Source organism: Stegostoma tigrinum, chromosome 1 (genome assembly GCF_030684315.1).
Source record: "Stegostoma tigrinum isolate sSteTig4 chromosome 1, sSteTig4.hap1, whole genome shotgun sequence".
In the NCBI taxonomy this organism is placed as follows: domain Eukaryota; kingdom Metazoa; phylum Chordata; class Chondrichthyes; order Orectolobiformes; family Stegostomatidae; genus Stegostoma; species Stegostoma tigrinum.
In genome coordinates, this window is record NC_081354.1 from 187,208,234 (window position 1) to 187,232,598 (window position 24,365).

At 44.1% G+C, this 24,365-nt stretch overlaps 1 protein-coding gene across 1 annotated transcript in view; it reads right to left on the bottom strand.

Annotated features, from left to right (window-relative positions):
* Nucleotides 1-6,787: 6,787 nt before the first annotated feature.
* emx1 (empty spiracles homeobox 1) overlaps nucleotides 6,788-24,365 on the bottom strand; it is a 50,025-nt gene continuing 32,447 nt past the window's right edge. The window contains exon 3 of the mRNA XM_048562542.2: nucleotides 6,788-8,653. Coding sequence (XP_048418499.2) covers nucleotides 8,486-8,653 — 168 coding nt within the window. The 3' untranslated portion in view covers nucleotides 6,788-8,485. The remainder of the gene's footprint in view (nucleotides 8,654-24,365) is intronic.

A 24,365-nucleotide genomic window follows, 5' to 3' on the forward strand; every position in this document is an offset into this window, starting at 1 on the left:
TAACATCCCTCCTGAATGGCCGGGCCCTTGTTCTCAGACTATGCCCCTCGTTCTAGAATCCCCACCCAGTGGAAATAGCCTGTCCTTATCTACCCTATCTTTTCATGTTAATATCTTGAAGACTTTGATCAGACTGCCCCTTATTCTTCAAAATTCCAGAGGAAATAGGCCTAATTTGTATAATCTGCCCTCATAAGTTAAATAAAATCCTTACAGTACAGAAGTATGCCATTCAGCCCATCAAGTCAGCACTGACCCTCCAAAGAGTATTCCCCTCACCACATAACCCCACATTTCCCATAGCTAAACAATCTAACCAGCACATCCCTGGACACTATAGACAATTTACCTCTGCCCATCCAGCTAGCCTGTTGACTCTGGACACTACGGGCAATTTGGCATGGTCTATCCACCTGGCCTGCACATCTTGGGACTGTGGGAGGAAACCGGAGCACCCGGAGGGAACCCACACAGACACAGGGAGAATATGCAAACTCCACACGCTCACCACTGAGTTTCCATGCCACCTGAACTTAACCCCTGAAGTCCAGGTATCATTCTTGTAAACCCATGTTGTAATCCTTCCAAAGCTAATTATTCTTCCTAAGGTGTGATGCCCCGTTCTGCTCACAGTACACTAACTGGGGTCTAACCAGGGTTTTGTATAGCTGCAGCATAACTTCTGCATCCATGCATTCCAGTCCTCGAGACATAAAGACCAGTATTCCATTAGCTTTCTTGATTATTTTCTGCACCTGGTAATAGATATTTTAAAAACTGCACACGAACCACGCGCCCCCTCCCTCGCTGCCCCCACCCCCCACCACCGCCAAGCCTCTTTGGGCATCCACTATACGTAACTTTGTGACCATCTAGAAAGTACCCTCATCTATCCTTTTACTGTCCAAAATGAATAACCTCGCACTTGTTTACTTTGAATTCCATCTGCCACTGTTTGGTGCATTCACTTAGTCTATCAACATCCCTTTGTAACGTTTTGCTATTATCTAGACTGTCGACAATGCTGTCTAACTTTGTGTCATCAGCAAATTTGAATGTATGACTTTTTGCACTCTTATCCAAGTCATTAACAATTAAATGCCTAATTGATGCCCTAACACAGGTCTTGTGGAACACGCCTGGTCAACATCCCACCAATTTTGACACCTAACCATTGCCCCCACTTTCTGTCACCTAACACTCAAACAATGTCTCAGTGTTTATCCACTACAAATGTACTTGTCTCACTTTCAGTGACTCTTCAAGGAAATGAAATCAGTGTGGTGTGTTCAGTCTGTAAGTTTTGAGCATATAATGTGCAGACACCAGTAAACTCAGAGCTCAGACTTTGTATAAGCCATCTAAGTAACATTGCTAACAAACTTCAAGACATCTGTCTCAATAAGTCTCTTTGAGTTAAAGGTTACAAGGACTAACCCCATAGCAAACTACCAGTATTAATTTTATGGTCAGCACATTGCTGTGGGTTTGTAGTCTCATATACTGCCCCTTAATCTTCAAAATTCTACAGGAAATAGGCCTAATTCATATATACACCAAACCAGGTAAAGCCAGCAGATTTCCTCCCTGGAAGGATATTAGTGAATCAATTGGGTTTTATGCCAACCAACCAAGACTACCTTTCAATTTCAAGTTTTTAATTCGTTTTTAAAACTTTGCCAAATCGATGAACAAGCACTGTCCACCAGGGTCAGGACAGCAATAACTAAAAGAAGCGGCAGGGGGGTTGAATTAAAATGAAGTTGATCCAACCATCATGATGTCCATCTCTCTATGAAGGTTTTGGGTTTTGAAAGCCTTACAAATTGCATTTGAATTCCATCAGCTGTTGTGGTGGGATTTGAACCCATTTGAATTTAGATGGGCCACTAGATTACTGGGTTGAGTGACACCCTCATACCTATATGGTATGGCTGTATGACTGTGGGCATACTCTGCTGCCCAGATTCAGGTTAGTCAAATCAATGTAGTCTGATTTTACAGCCAACTTAAGTGCCCTGGAATGGTGTGGCCTTCTAGGCTCTGCCAGAATCAGGCCCGGCTCTGAGGGCCCGGAGTCACATAGGGGCCAGATCAGGTGGTGGCATCAGCTTTCTTCAGCCAGAGGGTGGGGAATCTGTGGAGCCCATTGTCACAGAGGGATGTGGAGGGTCAACCCATTGAGCATGTTTAAAACAGAGATAGACCAGTTCCTGATTACTCAGGGGGTCAAGGGTTACGGGGAGAAGGTAGGAGAAGGTAGTTGAGAAACATATTCGCCACAATGGAAAGGTGGATCAGATTTGAAGGGTCAATCGGCCTAATTCTGCTCCTATGTCTTATGGTCTATTACTATCAACCCCCTGAAGTTTTTACCACGGCAGCTTTCCACCTCCCTCCCCATGTTTATCACGAGGGTGAGAGCCTAGTGGTATTCCCACTGGACTCTTAATCTAATCTAATGCTTGGGTACCTCGGTTTGAATCCTGCCATGGCAGACAGGAGAATTTGGATTTAATTTTATAACGTCTGGAATTAAGAGTCGGATGATGAATCCATTGTTGGAAAAACTCAAGTGGTTCACTAATGTCCTTTTGGGAACGGAACCTGCCACCCTTCCATGGTCTGGTCTAGATGTGACTGCAGACCCACAATTGACTCTTAACTGCCCATTGGAATGGGCAATGAATGCTGGCCGAACAGAGATGCCCTTATCCCAGGGCATGTGTCTGGACTTTTGGATGACTAGTGGGAGCAAATGTCTGCCTCCCCTCAGTAATCATGTCCTGTGTTACAATCCTGTGAGGAAGGAGTCTGAGACTAAAGGTACAATGAAAGGTTTGAACCATCCTGAAGAGAGCTACTGAGCAATTCTGGGAATGGAAGAACTCTGTGTTCTAGTGCACTGTGTCAAACTGTTGCCTTGGCTACCAACGGTTTTAATACTCGCTGAGGAACAGCTATTAATCTCGCCCAGATTCCTCATTAAGAGTGAACTTTTTTTTAATAGGGTTAATGTTTTGTAAACCTCTTAACTGATTGACAGTGTGTATGTTCAGCTCTCGCTGTCTTGTCCGTGCCTGTGTCAGTTACAATTTCACAGTCAAAGAGCCTCCGATCTCACTTCACCGACTACAATGTGATGTGTCAAGTGGGCTAATACATTGCTCCATATTATTCATGATCAGTGTCTCTGAGACACAGCACCACAGAAACATCCCTTGACCATCTCCCTCTGCTTCTTGCCCCTCAGCCAATCTTGGATCTAACGTGCTACTTTGCCTTGGATCCCTTAGGCTCTTACTTTCTTCAGCAGTCTGAAGCAGTTGGGACATTGGATGCCTTCAAGGCAGAGATTGACAAATTCTTGATCTCAGAAGGAATCAACGGCTACGGGGAGAGTGCAGGGAAGTGGTGTTGAAATGCCCATCAGCCATGATTTAAATGGCAGAGTGGACTTGATGGGCCGAATGGCCTTACTTCCACTCCTATATCTTATGCTCTTACGGTCTTATGGAAGTGAGGGACCATATCAAAAGGATTGTTAAAGCTCACACAGACCACATCACATGCATCATTGCCTGTTCTACCTTTAGTTTTTGTCCTGGCTCCCTCACTCTCTGACTCCGTACATAGATTCCCAGGGTGATGGGAATCTATGGAAGGAGCCAGAGAAGGAGGGAGCCAGGACAAAAACTAAAGGTAGAAGAGGCAATAAGAGAAGGTATAGGCAGAGAAACCAAGGACAAATTTCACGCAGGGCTATTGAGAAAAATAAGGAAAAGAAAAACAATGTTAAAAAGACACACCGAAAGGCTCTGTGCCTTACAAGATGGTCAGAGGATTAGATAGGGTGGACAGTGAGAGCCTTTTTCCGAGGATGATGACATCAGCTTGTACGAGGGGGCATAGCTACAAATTGAGGGGTGATAGGTTTAAGACAGATGTCAGAGGCAGGTTCTTTACTCAGAGAGTGGTAAGGGTGTGGAACGCCCTGCCTGCCAATGTAGTTAAGTCAGCCACATTGGGGCATTTAAACAGTCCTTGGATAAGCATATGGATAATGATGGGATAGTATAGGGGAGGGGCTTAGATTAGTTCACAGGTCGGCGCAACATCGAGGGCCGAAGGGCCTGTTCTGCGCTGTATTGTTCTATGTTCTATGTTCTATTTGCAATAAAGTGGATGAGCTAATTGCGCAGATAGATGTAAACGGGCACGATATATTTGGGATTACAGAGACACGGCTGCAGGGTGACCAGGGATAGGAACTGGGTGTCCCAGGGTATTCAGTGTTTAGGAAGGACAGACAACAACGAACAGGTGGTGGAGTTGCATTGCTGGTTAAAGAAGAGGTTATCATAATAGTGAGAAAGGATACTAGCTCTGACAATGTGAAGTCTGTATGGGTAGGGTTGAGAAATACCAAGGAGCTAAAAAACATTAGTCGATGTCATATATAGACCCCCAAACTGCAGTGGTGATGTTGGGAATGGCATTAAACAGGAAATTAGAGATGCATGTGATAAGGGAACATTGGTGGATATGGGTCATTTTAACCGGCATATAGACAGGGCAAATCAAATTAGCCGCAGTGCTGTAGAGGAGGAATTTCTGGAGCTTTTACGGGATGATTTTCCTGACTGGGTACTGTGTAATGAGAAGGGAATCATCGTCAGTCTAAGCGTCAAGATCCCTTGGGAACAGAGAATGAGGTACTCGTTTCGGAAACTAGGCTGATGAATTTTAACATAGGGAACTACAAGGATATGAGGGGTGAGTAGGCCTTGATAGGTTTGGGAGAGTTACTTAAAGGGATGTCAGTGGATAGGCAATAGCAAGCATTCAAGGAACGTGTAGGGGAACTGCAATAACTGTTTTTTCCTGTCTGTCACAAAAACAAAATGGGAAAGAAGGCCAATCCATAACTTACAAAGGAAATCAGAGATAGTTTCTGACCAAAGGAAGGAGCATACAGATTAGCCAAGAAAAATAATATCTCTGAGGATTGGGAGCAGTTTAGAATTCAACAAAGAAGGACCAAGGGATTGATTAGGAAGGGGAAAATACTGTACAAAAGCAAGCTTGCAGGGAAGATAAAGAATAACGTATAGAATTTCTATAGGTATGTGAGAAGAAAGAGGTTAGTAAAGACAAATGTAGGTCCCCTGCAGACAGAAATGGGGGAATGTATAATAGGGGACAAAGAAATGTCTGAGAAACTGAATACATAGTTTGTTTCTGTCTTCACAAAAGGGGACAAATCAGATACCAGAATTGTTGGAGAATTCAAGATTTAGTGAGAGAGAAGAATTGTGGGAGAACAATATTAGTCAGAAAAGGTGATTGGAAAATTGATGGGATTGAAGGTGGATAAATCCTGACGGACTGGTAATCTACATCCCAGAGTACTTAAGGAAGTGGCTCTGGAAATAGTGGATACATTGGTGGTGGTAATCTTCCAGGATTCTATAGAGTCTGCAACAGTCCCTGCAGATTGGAAGGTGGCTAATGTCACTCCAATATTCAGAAAGGGAGGTAGAGAGAAAACAGGGAATTATAGACCGGTGAGTCTGACATTGGTAGCAGGAAAATCCTTGAATCCATTATCAAGGATTTTATATCAGAGCATTTAGAAGTGGCAGGATCAGACAGAGTCAGTATGGATTTATGAAGGGGAAATCAGGCTTGGCAAATCTGTTGGAATTCTACGAAGATGTAACGAGTAGAGTTGACAAGGGGGAGCCAGTCAATGTGGCATATTTGGACATTCAGAAAGTGTTTGACAAAGTCCCGCATAAGAGATTATTGTGTAAGAATAATGCACATGGGATTGGAGCAAGTGTATTGAGATGCGTAGGAAACTGATTGGCAGATAGGAAACAAATAGTAGGAATTAGGAATTAGTAGGAGTAGGAATTAATGGGTCCTTTTCAAATTGGCAGGCAGTAACTTGTGGGATTCCACAAGTATTAGGCTGAGACCCCAGCTATTCCCAATATAAATTAATGATTTGGATGAGGGAACAAAATGTAACATCTCCAAGTTTGCAGATGATACCGAGTTAGGTGGGAAGGTGAACTGTGATGAGGATGCAGGGATTCTTTAGCGTGACAAGTTGGGTGAGTGGGTTAATCAATGGCAGATGCAGTACAGTTTGTATAAATGTGAGGTTATTCACTAAACTGGGAGAGGGGAGTGTGCAGTGGGACCTGGGTGTCCTTGTGCACCAGTTGCTGAAGGTAAGTATGCAGGTCCAGCAGGTGGTAAAGAAGGCAAATGGTATGTTGGCCTTTATTGCGAGATGTTTCGAGTACAGGAGCAGGGATGTTGCTGCAATTATCCAGGGCCTTGGTGAGACCACACCTGGAATACTGTGTGCAGTTTTGGTCTCCTTTCCTGAGGAAGGACGCTCCTGCTCTTGAGGGAGTGCAGCGAAGGTTTACCAGGCTGGTTCCAGGGATGGCGGGTCTGATGTATGAGGAGAGATTGATTAGGTTGGGATTGTTTTCACTGGAGTTCAGACAAATGAGGGGGCAATCTCATTGCCTTTCCAATCACCTTTCTAAGTAGCTCCCCGTACTTTTTATTCCCCTGTAAGGACTCTGCCATGCTGCAAAGAATAGCTTCACTCCATTAAAGATGTTACGTCAATGCAAGTATTTTCATTCTTCTTCAGGTTAGCCATTTCTGGAGAACTAACACGAAGAAACAGCCACAAGCAAAATGACTGAGACAATAATAAATGACACAACACCACCTTAGGAAAAAAATCACAACTCTTTATTCATGTACAGAGACAGAGAATGCAGGGGGAAGCAAAATAATAAGATTTAGCTTTCGGGAGCTCACATCTACTTTAATCATTAAACTACATCACAGATATTTACAGTCTGATCGTTGAGAGTTGGGAGACAGCCCATGTTCAGAGAGAAAGTGCTAATCACCAGAAGCATGTTGGTCCTTCACGCTTTCATCAGGAATTGAGCAGGTGAGAGGAGAATTTCCCACCAGGGACAGGATGGAGAGAGACAAGAGAGAGAGAGAAAGAGAGAGAGAGGCAGAAGAGAGAGCACGGATGGGGAGAGACAAGAGAAAGAGAGATGACGGAAGAAAGACAGGAAAGAGAGAGAGAGAGAGAGGCCGGATGGAGACAGAGAGACAGGATGGAGAGAGACGAGAGAGAGAGAGAGGAAGAGAATGGAGAGAGTCAGGATTCGGAAATATTCTCTGAGACTTACAAAAGCCATGAGTCAGCAGTGTTGAGCCAGTATGCCCCTCCATGTTTGAGTGTGTGTGTGTGCCTGTCTCTGTGTGTGTGTGTGTGTGTGTGTGTGTGTGTATGTGTGCACACGTGTGTGTGTGTGTGTGTGTGTGTGTATTTTGGAATATATTAGCTGTGAGTGCATCTGGGAGGAAGTACATGAATCTGATATGTATCATTGTGTGCATGAGCATTTGTGTGTGTGCGCGCACGTATGTGAGAGAGAGAGAATCGAGATTGTGTGGCTTTTAATGAGTGTGTGTTAGTGTCTGAGTTAATGAGCGCATGTGTATGAATGTGAATATGTGCATGCTAATGAGAGTCTGTGTGAATTGCTATGTGTGTGTGTGTGTGTGTGTGTGTGTGTGAGAGTCAAGGCCAGGTCAGGCTGCCTGCCACTGCATGTGCCCACACAGGGAGAATGATTACCCAGGTGATTGTAGGCAGTGGGGTTCGACACTGGAGCTAAGTCTCAGTGAGACTCAGCACCTTTAGGGGAGGAGCTGGGGCTATCTGAATAAACCACTGAAAGCCTCTTCCATGTTGCCCTTTGACACCAACATCACTTACATGTGACAACATCATTATGTATTGATTTACTTTTGGGAATTCCAGGTATAACTCATTCGACAAGTGCATTGAGAAACGAGAAGCTCACTCCTTGAAAATGAGGCACACGGCCACCCAACACATTCCCTTGTGAATCTGCAGTCACTGGGACATCTGCACCTCAACAAAAACATTTTGAATTTCTGACGAGATAAAACCATTTCAATCGTCCTGGCCTGTCTCCTCACAACAAGTTGAAGAGTCACCGTTATAAAAAAGGAACGTCCAATAAATAAAAAAAATTATTCTTTCAGATAACATTTTAATATAATATATATTTATATATCTATATGTATGTATATATATACACACACACAGGGCATGGTTCAATGTCACTGGAAAGGCGTTACTCTTTTCCAACTACATCCTGATGTGCATTTTCTTCTGAGATTCAGTGTCCACAAAGTCTTGTACAGGGTCTTTGATGATTGTCGATGTCTTGTTGCCATTCTCCAAACTTGTTTTTGAAGGTTTCCCAAGCTCCTTGCACTGAGTCAGAAATGTCTGTGCTATCGTTCGTTACCTTTCGATGTCTCTTGCTCTTCACCTTCCCCTTCCGCACCACCCTCCCCATTTTCACACTCCCACCTCCCCAGCCCCTGCTCTCCCTCGCTAGTCCTCAGAGGTGACATCAATGTCCTCAGGGCTGGATTGTTTCGTTGCCAGTCTCCAGCGGTTGACATGATGTGAGCCTTTCTTTTTCTGCTGGGACTCGGGTCCTTCCTCTTCCAGCTTCTGACGCTTATATTTTGTTCTCCTGTTCTGGAACCACACCTTTACCTGCCAGGGAAGAGATACCACAGGTTCAGGCTTCAGGCGCAATGTTTAACTTGTGGAAGAAAGAGACAAGGAATTTGGCTTGGCCTGCAAGTGCCAAGTGACAGTTGCACCATACAAGTGCCGGGCTATGACCGTCGCCAATAAGAGAGAATCTAACCATTACCCATTGACATTCAAAGGTGAATCCCTCACTATCAACATTCTGGGGGTTACCATTCACCAGAAACTCAATTGGACTCACCACGTGAACACAGTGGCTACAAGAGCAGCTCAGAATCTAGGAATACTGCAGTGAGTAACTTACCTTCTGACTCCCCAAAGTCTGTCTACCATCTACAAGGCACAAGTCAGGAGTGTGAGGGGATACTCCCCACTTGCCTGGATGGGGGCAGCTCCAACAACACTCAAGAAGCTCGACACCATCCAGGATAAAGCAGCCGCTTGATTGGCACCACATCCACAAGCATCCACTCCCTCCACCACCGACACTCAGTCGCAGCAGTGTGTACTATCTACAAGATGCACTGCAGAAACTCACCAAAGATCCTCAGGCAGCACCTTCCAAGCCCACAACCACTTCCATCTAGAAGGACAAGGGCAGCAAATACAACAGATATTGCTGTTCCTTCCATGGTCACTGGGCCAAAATGACATCCTAACAGCATCATGCGTGTCTTTACACCAGTTTCACTGCAGTGGTTCAGGAAAGCATCTCACTACCACCTTGGTCAATGTACATGGAGATGGGCAGCACAGGCTGGCCCAGACTGCAACACCCACATTTGCTCCATCACCAGGAGAGCCGATGGTGCACCGATTCTGTTACTAAATCCAAGGACCTGCTTAACAACACCAGTGCGCATGTTCAAATCCCACCAGGGGCTGTCAGAGAATCTGGAGCTTGTTTCTCTCTTAAAAAAGACAAGCATTACAAGTTTAGTAAAAGTGACCATGAGGTTGCCAGATTGTGGTAAAACATAACTAGTTCACTGGTGTTCTTGAGGCAAGAAAACTTATTGTCCTGACTTGGTCTGGGCCACATATGACTCAGATTTTATAGGCCCCATTTTGGAAGGTGTAATTCATATCAGAATAAGAAACTGTGTTTGCCCTTCCCCATCTCTGGAAACATTCCCAGCATTTTTAGCTTTATTCATTCATGGAATGAGGGCATCACTGGTTAGGCGGCACTCCAGACAACAGTTAAGAGCCAACCACATTGCTGTGAGTCTGGAGTCACATGTAGGCCAGACCAGGTAAGGATGGCAGTTTCCTTCCCTAAAGGACATTAGTGAACCAGATGGGTTTTTCCGACAATTGATTCATGATCGTCATTGGGCTCTTAATTCAAGGCCTGTTTTTTTACTAAATTCACATTCTACCACCTGCCACGACACCATTCAAACCCAGCTCCCCAGAACTCCCCAATTCAATGCATCACCCTGCTCCCTGGCCAACATCTCTGTCTCTGGCTTGCTATAGTGTTCCCGTGAAGCCCAGCACAAGCTGGAGGAATAACACCTCATTTTCCTCTTGGGGACCCTACAGCCCTCCGGACTCAGTACTGAGTTCAATAATTTTAGGGCCTAAACTCTCCCATGTCCCAGCCCCCACCCCACACACCAGGCCTTGTTACCACATGGCCTGCCACTGCACACCCCCTGTTGTTAGTCACTAATATTATTTCTTAAATGGTGAGACGGTGGGAAGTTAAGAAGTACATGTCCTTGTCAAAAAAATCACTGAAGACAACCTGGAATCTATTGGGAAGGCTAGTGGAATGTTGGCCTTTATCAGAAGGAGCGTTGAGTACAAGAGTAGTGAAGTCTTGCTACAATTGTATAGGAGTGTGGCTGCATCACCAGTTTTATTCCTTATCTCAAGAAAGATACTATTACCAGAGAGAGAGAATGCTATTAATATTCACCAGAAACAAAAACTGTAAGTACTGGAGAAACTGAGCAGGTCTGGCAGTATCCATGCAGAGACAAACTCGAGTTAAGGTTTTGAGTCCAGTGACTGTCCATCAGAACCAGTTCTGACAAAGGAAAGCTTCTCTAGAAACGCTGACTCTGCTTTCTTCCCACAGATGCTGTCAGACTGGCTGAGTTTCTCCAGCACTTTTTCCTTTTGATTCAGACTTCCAGCATCCACAGCTGTTGGAGCTTATTGATGGTTTACCAGACTTACCCCAGAATGGCAGGATTGTTCTACAAAGAGATTGGGCGAAGCTGAGCCTGTATTCTCTACAATTACAGAGAATGTGGTGATCAGATTGAAATACACAAAATACTTAGAGGGACAGACAAATTAGAACCAGGTAAGATCATCTAGGGTCCAGGCCCGAAACGTCAGCTTTTGTGCTCCTGAGATGCTGCTTGGCCTGCTGTGTTCATCCAGCCTCACATTTTATTATCTTGGAATCTCCAGCATCTGCAGTTCCCATTATCTCAGGTAAGATCATCTCCCTGGTTGAGGAGTCTAGAACCAGGGCACATGTGAAAAATGAGGGCGATACCATTTGTAACTGTGATGAGATATTTCTCCTTTTTCTTGGAACATAGAGAGTTAGGATAAGGGACACATTTTCAGCCATGCATCCTGTAACTAGTGGAGTGCCCAAGGTATCAGCATTAGGGCTAGAAGTATTTACAATATATTTTAATGACTTGGATGAATGTACTATAGTCAACTTTTCAGAAGATACAAAAATAGTTGGGAGGGCAATTGGTGAGGATGGCACAAAGAATCTGCAGAAGGATGTAAGATAACAAAGTGTGGAGCTGGATGAACACAGCAGGCCAAGCAGCATCTCAGGAGCACAAAAACTTTCAGGCCTAAAGGATGAAGGGTCTAGGCCCAAAACGTCAGCTTTTGTGCTCCTGAGATGCTGCTTGGCCTGCTGTGTTCATCCAGCTCCATACTTTGTTATCTCGGATTCTCCAGCATCTGCAGTTCCCATTATCTCTGCAGAAGGATGTAGACAGGTTCAGCAAGTGGGCAAGATCTTAGCAGACGGCATATAGTACATGGAAGTTTGGCAGAAAGAATGGAGGCACTGAATATTGTTTAAATGGAGAAAGACAGCAGAACGCTATGAGGCAGAGGATTTGGATGTCCTTGTTCATGTATCACAGAAAGCTAGCTTCCATGTTCTGCAGATAGAAAGGCTGACAAATAGGGAATTCTCACTAAACTCTACAAGGCACTCGTCAGACCACATCTGGAGTATTCTGAGCAGCTTGGGGCCCATTTTCCAAGGAAACGTGCACTGGCATTGGAGGCAGTCCAGAGAAAGTTCACAAGGCTGAATACAGGTATGGAGGAACCATCTTATGAGGAGAAGCTGAGCAGGTTGGATCTGTACTGACTGGTGTTTAGAAGAATGAAGTGATCTGATTGAAATATGCTAATTTTTTAGTGGCTTTGACAGTGTTGACTCTTGAGTGAGAGTCTAGGACCAGAGGGCATCATAGAACAGCACAGGAATGGGTCCTGCGGCCTACGATGTTGTGCCAAACATGATGCCAAGTGAAACTAATCCCTTCTGCCTGCCCTTGGTCCATACCCCCCATTCCTTGTGTATTCAAGTGCTTTTCTAAAAGTCACTTAAACCCTCTATTGTATCTGCCTCGACCACCCACCCAGGCAGCACGTTCCAGACTCCTAGCACTCTCTGTGTAAACAAACGTGCCCCTCACATCGCTTTTGAACTTTCCCCCGCTAACCTTAAATGCATGTCCTTTGTTTTAGACATTTCAACTCGGGGAAAAAGATTCTCTCAACCCTATCTATGCATCTCATAGTTTTATATTCATACTTTATATTAAAATGATTCATTTTCTGAAGAAGGATCCAGACCTGAAACATTAGTTTTCCTGCTCCTCTGATGCTGCTTGGCCTGCTGTGTTCATCCAGCTCTACACCTTGTTATCTCAGATTCTCCAGCATCAGCAGTTCCTACTATCTCAACACGACATCCTGACCCTTGGGCTCAATTCCCCGGCCAATAAAGGCAAGCATGCCATACACCTTCTTCACCACTTTATCTACTTGTGTGGCTACTTTCAGAGAGCCAAGGACTTGAACCCTGAGATCCTTCTGTATATCACAGTTGTTCATAATCCTGCCATTAACTGTATATTTTTCCTGAACATTTTATCTCCCAAAATGCAACACCTCACCCTTACCCAGGTGAAACTCTATCTGCCATTTCTCCACCCATGTCTGCATCTTATCTATATCCTGCTCTATCCTTTGACAACCTTCTACACTATTCACGTCTGCACCGATCTTTGTATTGTCTGCAAACTAACCCACCCAGGTACATTTTCACCCAAGTCACTTATGCATATCATTAACAGCAGAGGTCCCACCACTAGTCGCAGACCTCAGGCCTGAAAAACTCCATTCCACCAATATCCTCTGTCTTCTATGAGCAAGCCAATTCTGAATCCATGTGGCCAAGTCACCGTGGATCCCATGCACCTTAACCTTCTGGATGAGCCTACTGTGAGATATCTTGTCAAAAGCCTTACTGAAATCTGTGTAAACATCCACTGATCTGCCCTCATCAATCAGCTTCATCACATCCGCGAAAAATTCAATCAAGTTAGTAAAACATGACCTTCCCTGCACAGAGGCATGCTGACTGTCCCTAATTAGGCCATGCCTTTCCAAATGTACATAAATCCTATCACTAGGAATTTTCTCCAATAGCTTCCCGACCACCATGTGAGACTCGCTGGTGTATGGATACCTGGATTACCCCTATTACCCTTCTTGAACAGAGGGTCAACATTAGCTACTTGCCAGCCCTCTGGGACCTCTCCAGTGGCTAGTGAGGATACTAAGACTATGGTCAAGGCTGCAGTAATCTTCTCTCTTGCCTCTCTCAATAAGTTGGGGTAGATACCATGGGGCCCTGGGGACTTATCCACCTTCATACTCTTCAAGAAACTCAACACCACTTTTCTTGATCACTGAATGCCTGATCATATTCGCACACTCCACATAAATTTCACTCTCCTCCAAGTCCTTCTCCTGGGTGACTAACAACACAAAGTACTCATTTAGCATCTCATCCACATCCATTGCATCCATATACACAAGTTCCCTCCTTTATCCTTGACTGGTCCTATCTTCTCCCTAGTTATCCTCTTGTTTTTAAATGTACGTGTAGATTACCTTGGGATTCTCTTTAACCCTATAATCCAAGTTCATTTCATGGCCCCTTCTTAGTCTCCTAATTCCCTGCTTGAGTTCTTTCCTGAATTCCTTATATACCTCATGGGCTCTCTCCGAGTTTAGCTTCCTAAAACTTACATATGTGTTTTTTCCCCTTTTGACTAAATTCGTAACCTCCTCGTTATCCAAGGGTCCCTTACCTTGCCATCCTTGTCATTCTTCCTTATTGGAATATGCTGGTCTTGAACTCTTCCCAACAGGTCTTTAAGCAGTTCCCGCATCACCTCAGAATAAGGCGTTACACATTTAAGACAGAAATGAGAGTGAATTTCTTCTCTCAGATGGGAGTGAATCTGTGGAATTCTTCACTGTAGAGGCCTGCAGCTGGGTCATTGAGTACGTTCAAGGCTGAGGTAGATTTTTAAGGGAATCAAATGTTACGGGGAAAAGACAGGAAAGTGGCTCTTTAACAAGCTGAATGGAGACCTGGTCAGCATGGACCAGTTTGGGCTGAAGTGCATGTTTCCATGGTGTATTATTCTATGACGTTCAGATCATCAGACCAACCATAATACCATTGAATAACATAGCAGACTCAGGGAGTTGAAAGCCTATTTCTGCTCCTCTGTCGTATACTCACCAGTTATGTAAAGGTGATTTGCCCAAGCTAATGGCTTTTACATCTGCTTGAAGGAGATTTCTGCTCCTCCAGTATTGAATGGCAGACAGATCAGAGGCACTGCAGAAGGCGAGAGAAGCAGTGCTGAGAACGAGCTGGGAGTGCTTGTTTCAGAGATAGTAGGAACTGCAGCTGCTGGAGATAACAAGGTGTAGAGCTGGATGAACACAGCAGGCCAAGCAGCATCAGAGGTGCAGGAAATCTTGTTGTTTCACCTGATGCAGTTATTTCCAGCGATATCACTAGGGGTCAGCATGTTGATGAGTGAGCAGGAGTTCTGTCTTTACATGGCAGAGGGGGATGAGAATGGGACTTGGGAAAGTAAACTAGGTAGACATTCACCACTACAGAAAGAGAACAACAGTGGGAACCCTTTAAACGACTGACCAGGGAAATGACTCTGTTAAGAGCAAGAAGAAACTAGACAGTACTGACACATCCTGGTGATTTGTTTATTGTAAAGACTAACAAAGACTGACAAGAAAGGAGAGGATAAAAAGACATGGTATAAACAGGTTAGGAAACAAGATAAATTGTAGAGAAAGAGGGAGACTGTGTGATTAAATTCTCAGGGAATCTAAATTAAATTATTAAGTATCCTTTTGAGACATCAGTGACAAATGTAATATTTCCTACAAATGGATGAATAATGGCAGAAATCCCAAATTCTTTGTTTGCATCAACATATACCAGGATAATATAAAATAGAAGGATCATTTGAGGCAGAAAGGGGTGGGGTCAATAATTGTCAAACTAATCAAAGTTTAATGGGTTAAGGCATCTGATCCTGTGGGAGTATGTTTGGGAATGTACAATGGGAAGAGATAGGGATACAATATTACACCAGCTTGAAATCATCGATTAGAAAAGGGTATCAGCTGACCGATGGATTGTTCATGCATTTAAAACAAGGAGATGGCAGTGTGAGGTGCTACTTCAAAGAAGCTGTTCGCCTCATTTAGTTACAATGTACACCAGCGACCTGGATGAGGAGACCAAATCATCCTAACTGCGTTTAAAACTTTAATTTGTACAAACCTGCAGGTTTAAAATTCTGTCACTGAGATCTTTGAGCAGGGTTTTTTTTCCAAAGGATGCATGGAAAGGGCAGACTAATGAAGGCTGAACCTGAAACCTCATTAACTGCCATTAAAGACTGTGATATAGTTAAAGAAATTAGCGTAGTCAGAGAGCTTTCTGATTGTGAGGGCTGGATCTGATCTGAGCAGGCTGGTCAGAGCAATGTAAAAAAAAGTAATAAACAGAGAGAACGTTCTGAGTGGTCTGCCAGGTTTAAAAATAGATAAATATCTAGGGCTGGATGAAATGTATACCAGTATTTTTTGTTTAAATATTCATTTATAGGATGTGGACATTATCTGGCAGGCTAGTGTTTATTGCTCACCCCTAACTGTCTAGAATGTAGTTGAGAGTCAGCCACATTGGTATGTAGTGTGGAGTCACATGTAGGCCAGATTAGGTAAGTTTCCCTCCTTAAAGAATATTAGTGAGCCAAATAATATTCTTTTTGCCTGACAATTGGCAACGTTTCCATGGTTATCACTAGACTCTTAATTCCAGATTTTTACTGAATTCAAATTCTACCATAGTGGGATTTGAGCCCAGGTCCCCAGAACATTACCTATGTCTCTAGGTCATAGTCCAGTGACTATCTCCCCAAGCACCTCACTGTTGAGTGAGGCAATGGAGGAAATAGCAAGGGAGTTTGTAAGAATGTTTAGTTCCTCTATAGCTACAGGAGAGGTGCAAGAGGACCGGATGACAGCCAGTAACGTACTGTTATGCAAGAAGGCAGTAAGGGATAAACAAGAAACTACAGGTCAGTCAGTCTAACCTCAGCGGTGGGGAAACTATTGGAAGCAATTCTCAGAAACAAAATTAACCTGCATTTGAAGAAGCAGAGATTATTAAAAGAGAATCAGCATAGTTTTGTTGAGGGAAGGTCTTATCTGACAAACTTAATTGATTGAATTTTTCAAAGAGGTGACCAGGTCTGTAGTGGAGGCAATGTTTTTGATGTAGTCTACTTGGATTTCAGCAAGGCTTTTGATACAGTCCCCGATGGAAGACTGATAGTGAAGGTGGGAGCCCATGGGATCCAAGAAGAGGATGATGGTTGAGGTGTCTTTTTCCGACTGGAAGTCTGTGTCCAGTGGGGTTCCACTGGAGTTAGTATTGGTGTCCTTGCTGTTTGTGGTCTATATAAATGTTTTGGACTTGAATGTAGGAGGGCTGATCAGTAATTTTGCAGATGATACCAAAATTGGTGAGCTAGTAAATGGCGAGGAGGATAGCCTTAGATTACAGGAGGACAGGCTGGTCTGAGGGACTGATCAGAGACAAATGGAATATAATCTGGATAAATGTGAGGTGATACACTTGGGCAGGACAAACAAGGCAATGGAATACTCAAGGAAGTAGGAAGGACCAAAGAGACCTTGGAGTGTGTGTACACCAGGCTCTTAATGTGTCAGGACAAGTGGATACAGTGGTTAAGAGGACACATTAGCTGAGACACAGAGTTTAAGAGCAGGAATGTTACACTGAAACTGGATAAATGCTATGTGCAGTTATGGAATCCACATTATAGGAGGGATGTGACTGCACTGGAGAGGGTGCAGAGGGAGATTTACCAGGATGTTCCCCGGGCTGGAGAGTTACAGTGATGAAGAGAGATTGGACAGAATGGGATTGTTTTCCTGACAGAGCAAAAGAGACTGAGAGGGTGAAATGAATAAAGTTACAAGGGGGGGGGGAAAGACAGAATAGATAAGAAGCAGTCGTGATCAGATTTGAGGCAAGGGACAGGAGATTTCGAGGGGATACAAGAAAGGATGTGCTGGCATTGGAAGGGGGCCCAGAGGAGGTTTACAAGAATAATCCCGGGGACGAAGGATTGTGATTGTGTGGAGCGGTTGAGGGCTCTGGGTCTATACTCTGTGAAGTTTAGAAGGAAAAGCTCCATTGAAACTTACAGGATACTGAGAGGTCTGAATAGAGTGAATGCGGAGGTGTTTCCATTAGCGGGAGAGTCTAGCAGCCAAAAGCACAGTCTCAGAGTGAAGGGATGGCCCTTTAGAACTGAGATGAGGACGAAATTCTTCAGCCAGAGCTGCAGAGAGCTGTGGAGGATTAGTCTTTGAGTGTAGTTAAGGTAGGGATAGAGAGGCTCTTGATTAGTAAGGGAATCAAGGCTTACAGGGAGAAGCCGGAAGGGGTTGAGTAACATATTAGCCATGATTGAACAGGGGAGCAGACTCCATTGGCCAGATGACCTAATTCTGCTCCTATGCCCTATGGTCTTATGAATGTGAGGAAAAAATCCTCACCTGAGGGTGGTGGGTCTCTGGAACTGACTGCTTTAAGACTATAAGACCATAAGACATACGAGTAGAAATTAGGCCATTCGGCCCATTGCGTCTGCTCTGCCATTCAATCATGGCTGATAAGTTCCTCAACCTCATTCTCCTGCTTTAAACACAGAACAGTACAGCAGAGTACAGGCCCTTTGGCCCACGATGTTGTGCCGGCCTATTATCCGACTCTAAGATCAATCTAGCCTGCATACCCTACATTTTACTATCCTCCATGTGTCTATCCAAGAGTCGCTTAAAAGTCCCTAACGTATCTGACTCCACTACCACTGCTGGCAGCACATTCCATATGCTCATCACTCTCTGTGTGAAGAACCCACCTCTGACATCTCCCCAATACCTTCCTCCAATCATCTTAAAATTATGCCCCCTCGTAATAGTCATTTCCACCCTGGGAAAAAGTCTCTGGCTATCCACTCTATCTATGCTTCTTACCATCTTGTACACCTCTATCAAGTCACCTCTTGTCTTCCTTCGCTCCAATGAAAAAAGCCCAAGCTCCCTCAACCTTTCCTTATAAGACCTGCCCTCCAGTCTGGGCAGCATCCTCGTAAAATCTCATCTGCATCGTCTCTGAAGCTTCCATATCCTTCCTGTAATGAGGTGACCAGAACTGAACACAATATTCCAAGTGTGGTCTAACCATAGATTTTTAGAGGCTGCAGCGTAACCTCACGGCTCTTAAATTCAACTCCCCAGCCAATTAAAGTCAACACACCATAACCCTTCCTTTCTCCCCATAACCCTTGATCACTTTGATAATCAAGAACCTATCTACCTCAGTCTTAAATGTACTGAATGACCTGCCCTCACAGCCTTCTGTGGCAGTGAATTCCATAGATTCCCCACTCTCTGGCTGAAGATGTTTCTCCTTAACTCCGTTCTAAAAGGTCTTCCCTTTACTCTAAGGCTGTGCCCTTGGGCCCTAGTCTCTCCGACTAATGGAAACATCTTCCCAATATCCACTCTGTCTGGGCCATTCAGTATTCTGTAAGTTTCAATTATCCCTGCCTTATCCTTCTAAACTCCAATGAGTATAGTTCCAGAGTCCTCAAGCGTTCCTGATATGTTAAACTTTTCATTCCTGGGACCATTCTCATGAACCTCCTCTGAACCCACTCCAGGGCCAGTACATCCTACCTGAGATATGGGGCCCAAAACTGCACACAATAATCCAAATGTGGCCTCAGCAGAGCCTGATAAAGCCTCAGTAGTACATCCCTGCTTTTATATTCAAGTCCTCTCAAAATAAATGCCAACATTACATTTACCTTCCTAATTACTGACTCAAACTGCAAGTTTACCTTGAGAGCTTCCTGGACGAGAACTCCCAAGTCTCTTTGCACTTCAGATTTCTGAATTTTCTCCCCATTGAGAAAATAGTCCATGCTTTTATTCTTCTTACCAAAGTGCATGACCTCACACTTTCCCACGTTGTATTCCATCTGCCACTTCTTTACCCACTCTCCTAGCCTGTCCAAATCCTTCTGCAGCTTCCCCACCTCCTCAATACTACCTGTCCCTCTACCTGTCTTTGTATCGTCTGCAAACTGACCCAGAATGTCCACAGTTCCTTCCTGTAGATCATTCATGTACAAAGTGAAAAGTTGTGGTCCCTGCACTGACCCTTGTGGAACACCACTTCTCACCGGCTGCCATCCTGAGAAAGGCCCTTTTATCCCCACACTCTGCTTTCTGCCAGACAGCCGAACTCCTATCCATGCTAGCACCTTGCCTTTAACATCATGGGCCCATAATAAGTAGAGGCACGGTGTATAAAAGCAAGGAAGTGATCCTACATCTCTTTCAAACCATTGTTCAGAGCACGCTTGGAGTATTGTGTGCAGTTCTGTACAAGGCAAGATGTGAAACCGTGGTGAGACTGCAAAGGAGATTAACTAGAATAATATTAGGAAGGAGGGACACAGTGTTTACTAACATTTTTGACAAGGATATGAAAGTATTTAACCCTAAACCTGACCCTAACCCTTTCACACGGTAGGCTGGTGAGAAGATTAGGTCACAAAAGATCCAAGGAAGCTTGTCAAAGGATATAGCAAGACACAAGGATTATTAAGGATAAAGTTGAAAAGTTGTGCGGAGAAATGGCACATGGAGTTTAATCCAGGCAAATGTGAGCTGATGCGTTTTGGAAGATCATATAGAACAGGAAAGTATGCAGGAAGGACCCTCAGGAGCATTGATATACAGCGGGATAGAGTGTAGAATAGTACAGAACAGGAATGGGACCTTTGGCTTACCATGCTGTCTCGAACATGATGCCAAATGAAACAAATGAAATGAAACAAATCCCATCTGCCTGCCATGTGAAAGCCCTCTACTCGTTGCAAATTTTCACCTGCTTGTCTAAAAGTACCATAAACTCCCCTTCCATAACTGCCACTACCACCACCCCCGGCAGCACATGCCAGACTCCTATCACTCTCTTGGGATGGGAGCCCATAGTTTGCTGAAACTGGTAACACAGGTGGATAAGGTGGTAAAGGAGGTGTACGGCATGCTTGCCTTCATCCTTTAGGGCATTGAGTTTAAAATTTGGCAAGACATGTTGCGGCTGTATCCAGCTTCCATGAGCCCACATTTGGAGGATTGCATGCAGTTCTCATCCCCACACTGTAGGAAAGATATGGAGGTTTTGGAGAGGGTGCAGTAGAGGTTTACCATGATGCTGCCAGGATTGGAGTGCATTAGCTACAAGAGGTTGGACAAACTTGAGTTAACAAAGTGTAGAGCTGGATGAACACAGCAGGCCAAGCAGCATCTTAGGAGCAGGAAAGTCTGACGTTTCAGGCCTAGACCCTTCTTCAGAAACTTGAATTGTTTTCGCTACATTGTGGTAGGCTGAGGGGCGACCGGACAGAAATGTATAAAATTATAGAAGGCATGGAGTCTTTATCCCAGGTTGGAAATGTTAAATACTAGGGATTTAAGGTGAGAGGGGCAAAGTTTAAAGATGATGTGTGAGGAAAATGTTTTGATTTTACACAGAATTGAATTACTTTATTGTCACATGTACTCAAATGAGTATAATGAAAAGTTTACAAGTCACCATATACAGCACTACCTTAGGTACCATCTTTGCAATCCCATTAATCACCCTTTCACTGCTGACTGCCCTTTCACAAATATACATTCCCCTGAATATTTAATTCCCAACTTTGTATTCTTAGTAAACCTGTGTAATGACTGTAAAATCACACAATTAATCTGTATTTGTTCCGTTAATTCACTGACTTTTTTCCAAATGCTGCATATATTCAAATAAAAATCCATGCACATTGCCATTTTATCCCCTTTTAATCCAAATTAATTCTGTCTCTTGCTGGCCCACTCTGGGTATTGTTATCTGAAGAGCTGCCCTGTTATTCTGCCATACCCTCTTGCTTTGTAAACCTACATTAGGCGTCTCCTAAACCTTTCCCTCTCATTAGTGTCCCGATGAATCATAAGGCCCATAAGGTAACTTAGGTACCTAGGGGAGGCAATGGCCTCGTGGTATTATCACTGGACTGTTAATCCAGAGACTGAGATGACTCTGAGGACCCAAATTCAAATCTTGCCACAGCAAATGGAATTTGAATAAAATATATATCAGGAATTAAGGAACTGATGACAACTGCAAATCCATTACCGATTCTTGGGGAAAAACCCATCTGGTTCACTAATCTCCTTTTGGGAAGGAAACTGCCATCCTTACCTGGTCTGGCCTACATGTGACTCCAGGCCATAGTAATGTGGTTGGCTCTTAACAGCCCTCTGGGCAATAAATGTTGCCCTAGCCAGCAACACCCTCATCCCATGAATGAATAAAGAGGTTTAAAAAACAGACAAGGTACCCGGGTACAGATTCTTCAGAACAAGTTCGCCAGGGAAAGAAAAATAAAGAAATAGAGTGTGTTAGGTGACTGAAATGCACTGCCGAGGCGGTCGCAGAAGCAGATACAATAGCAGCATTTAAGGGACCCTTAGACAGACACATGATAGACAAGGAATAAAGGGATAGAGACCATGTTGCAGGCAGATGGAATTAGTTTAGAATGGCATCATGGTTAGCACAGACATTGTGGGCCAAAGGGCCTGGTTCTGTGCTGTACGGTCCTGTGTTCTACGTACAATGTTCAGTTCAGCCTTGGACTGAGAGCTGGGTAAGAAAGTGTGTGAAGCTTCAACGTGTGTGGATCTGCAGTTACAATATTCCGTCACTGTGAGCTTTGAACAGATTTATTTTCAGTGCTGTACACAGTGAGTGTCAATGAGATTTCAGCTGGGTCAGACTAAACTGAGCAAGTCAATTGGAAATTTCATTCATGAGGGTTTTCGGCACAAAGGTGGACAGAGTTACTGTAACCAGGGTTTACTGCAAGGTACACTTTATCGCGCGAAAGTTGAGTGAGAGAGGATAATAGGTGTGGATAAAAAACCGACTGCGGTGAAGTGATATCGCTAACCACTGTGTGCCATGTACACAGGGAAAGAAGCCAATTGCTGAGTGGGACTGGTGAATATTCCCAGTTGTTAAAGATAAAATAAGCTCTTCAGTTTGTCATTAGATCTCCAGTGTTTTTCTTTCTTAAAAGTAACTGTTTAAGTATAAGATTAATACTGATGATTGTCTTATTTTTAAAAAGTCATTACAGTTAAGTGTAAAGAATGAGGAACCTAGATTAATTAATTTACAATTTTAATCAAATTCAATAGTGATGGCAGGATGGGTGATGTGTTGCTGTTGCAGTGTGTGGGAGCTGCTGGACACCTCAGTGATCCAGAGTGAACACATCTGTAGTAAGTGTTTACAGCTTGGGAACTTTGGATCTGAGTGGAGGAGCTGGTCTCAAACATTGCACCACATAAGAGAAGGGTCAAGTTATCTGGACACTGCTTCAGAGGGTGGTCACAACCCTCAGGTTAGGGAATTCAAACTTGGTTTGTGATCATGGATGGGAGGGTATGATTGAATATGAGGCAGATTGACGTTGAAGATGAAAGGGTTTGAACAGTTAGGAACTAAATTACAATGCAGAACCTTCAGGCTAGTAATTTCAGAATTTCTCCCTGAGCCACGAGCAAACTGACACTGGGTAAATAAAGTTGCAGAGTTATCTGTGCAGCTCAAGGATTAATGTGGGTGGAGGGGGTTTTTAGTTAATGGGGCATTGGCGCCAATAGTGGGGTAGCAGGGAGTTGTTCTGATGGAATAGACATCTCTTGGACTGAGATAATGGGAACTGCAGATGCTGGAGAATACCAAGATAATACAATGTGAGGCTGGATGAACACAGCAGGCCAAGCAGCATCTCAGGAGCACAAAAGCTCTTGGACTGAGTTGGGGCCAGTATCCTGATGAATCATAAGACCCATAAGAAATAGGAGCAGGGGTAGGCCATTCAGCCTATCAGGCCTGCTGCACCATTCAATAGAATCATGGCTGACCCAACATTCCTCACGTTCCCTTTCCTGCCGTCTCTCCATTACACTGGATTCCCTGGGTGATCAATAGTCTATCCCTCCAGTCTGAATTTGGTGTCCCTTTTATTCTGAGACTATGGCTTCTGATCTTGGACTCTCCCATGAGGGGAAACATCCTCTCAGCATATACACTGTCAATGGACAAATACAAGTTGAATAAAGAGAGCTGTGGAGACGGTCTCAAACTAATGAGAGGGAAAGGTTTAGGAGTCACCTAATGTAGGTTTACAAAAGAAGAGGCTATAGCAGAATTACAGGGCAGCTCTTCAGATAACAATATCCAGAGTGGGCCAGCAAGAGACGGAATTAATTTGGATTAAAAGGGGATAAAATGATAAAAAGGCAATGTGCGTGGATTTTTATTTGAATACATACAGCATTTGGAAAAAAGTCAGTGAATTAATGGAACAAATACAGATTAATTGTGTGATTTTACAGTCATTACACAAGTTTATAAAGAATACAAAGTTGGGAATTAAATATTCAGGGGAACGTATAATTTCAAAAGGGCAGTCAGCAGTGAAAGGGTGATTAATGGGATTGCAAACTTTTACTGCAGCTTCTGTTAGTACTGGTGTCAGTGTCGATGTCGGGGCTGGTGCCGGGGCTGGTGTCGGTGTCGGGGCTAGTGTCAGGGCTGGTGTCAGGGTCGGGGCTGGTGTTGGTGTCAGGGCTGGTGTCGGTGTTGGCTTTGGGGCTGGTGTCGGTGTCGGGGCTGGGAACATCTCGGTCCTGTCCATAAAAATGACCCCGAGCTCCCAGCTGCCTTCCACTTCAACACACCACTGTGCTCCTCAGGTGACGTTTCAGTGTCAGGCTTGCTGCAGTGATCCAGTAAAGCTCGATGCAAAGCTACTGGAACAGCACTTCACCATCTGTCTGGGCACCTTACAGTCTTCAGGACTCAACTCTGAATTTAACAATTTCAGAAGAATGAAAACCCTGCTCCTCATTCATTACCCAT